Consider the following 904-nt stretch of genomic DNA (forward strand, 5'->3'; position numbering starts at 1 on the left):
CTGTGGTGACTTAACGTGTTATTGCAATGCTGGAAGTTATGCCACTGGTATTTTAATACTAACAGAGGACACCCTTGGTGGACAGCTTTCAGCTGATCTTCCAGACTAAGACAGATTAGGAAGAAAGAGAGGTGTACGTACTGCTTCTGAATGTTGAATATTGAAACATGAGGAAGAGCACCAGAAATATTGTTAGATAAAGTACCAGAAGATTGGAAGGCACTCAAAGTATGAATGGGGAACAAGGGAGAATTGCAACCCCTTGCCACCAACCTCTATCTAGCTTCACCCTGTGCCTGCAGGCCGCTGAATCCACAGCTGCTTGCAAAAGCTCAAGATGGCAGTGCCGTGCCACACTGGCCCGCAGTCCACCCGCTTTCCTTCTCTCTGGCTGCTGCTATTCAGCGCCTTCCAGTCAATACTCAGTCCCCCTTTCTGTCCTATCCTCTGATGCTCAGGAACCCAGGATCACCATCTGCATCTATTTCACTCAGTTACTCAGGTTCTTGTGGTAAAGGGTCTGCTCAGTGAGGCTGCTTATGCCACCATCTTGCTTCGAACTCTAGTTATCTTTTAGTTACTGGGTTTTAACACAATTAAACTGTGGACAGGAAATGTTTTTGTGTTTTGTATCAGTCTTCTGAAACTGGCCCAATATGCTGTCAGTTTTTATAAGTGCCGTGTTGTTAAGTGCCATCAAGTTAGTTCCGACTCATAGCAAACCTAATAAGATTTTCCAGGACCAGCTGGTGGGTTTGAACTGCTGATCTTGCAGTTAGAAATCCAGTGTTTATCCTTCAGTGCCACACCAGGATTCCATAGTGATTATAGTATGGACCCACATTATGTACACACAATGGTACTTTATTAAGTTTTTGGAAATTTTCATTATCTTTTTTTTTTT

General features: G+C 43.5%; 1 protein-coding gene across 1 annotated transcript in view; it reads left to right on the top strand.

The window, feature by feature from the left end:
* The first annotated feature begins 234 nt into the window (after positions 1-234).
* ARNTL2 (aryl hydrocarbon receptor nuclear translocator-like 2) overlaps positions 235-904 on the top strand; it is a 53,521-nt gene continuing 52,851 nt past the window's right edge. Inside the window, exon 1 of the mRNA XM_006866983.1 lies at positions 235-511. Coding sequence (XP_006867045.1) covers positions 235-511 — 277 coding nt within the window. The remainder of the gene's footprint in view (positions 512-904) is intronic.

The sequence above is a fragment of the Chrysochloris asiatica genome, unplaced genomic scaffold, assembly GCF_000296735.1.
Source record: "Chrysochloris asiatica unplaced genomic scaffold, ChrAsi1.0 scaffold00098, whole genome shotgun sequence".
Lineage (NCBI taxonomy): Eukaryota > Metazoa > Chordata > Mammalia > Afrosoricida > Chrysochloridae > Chrysochloris > Chrysochloris asiatica.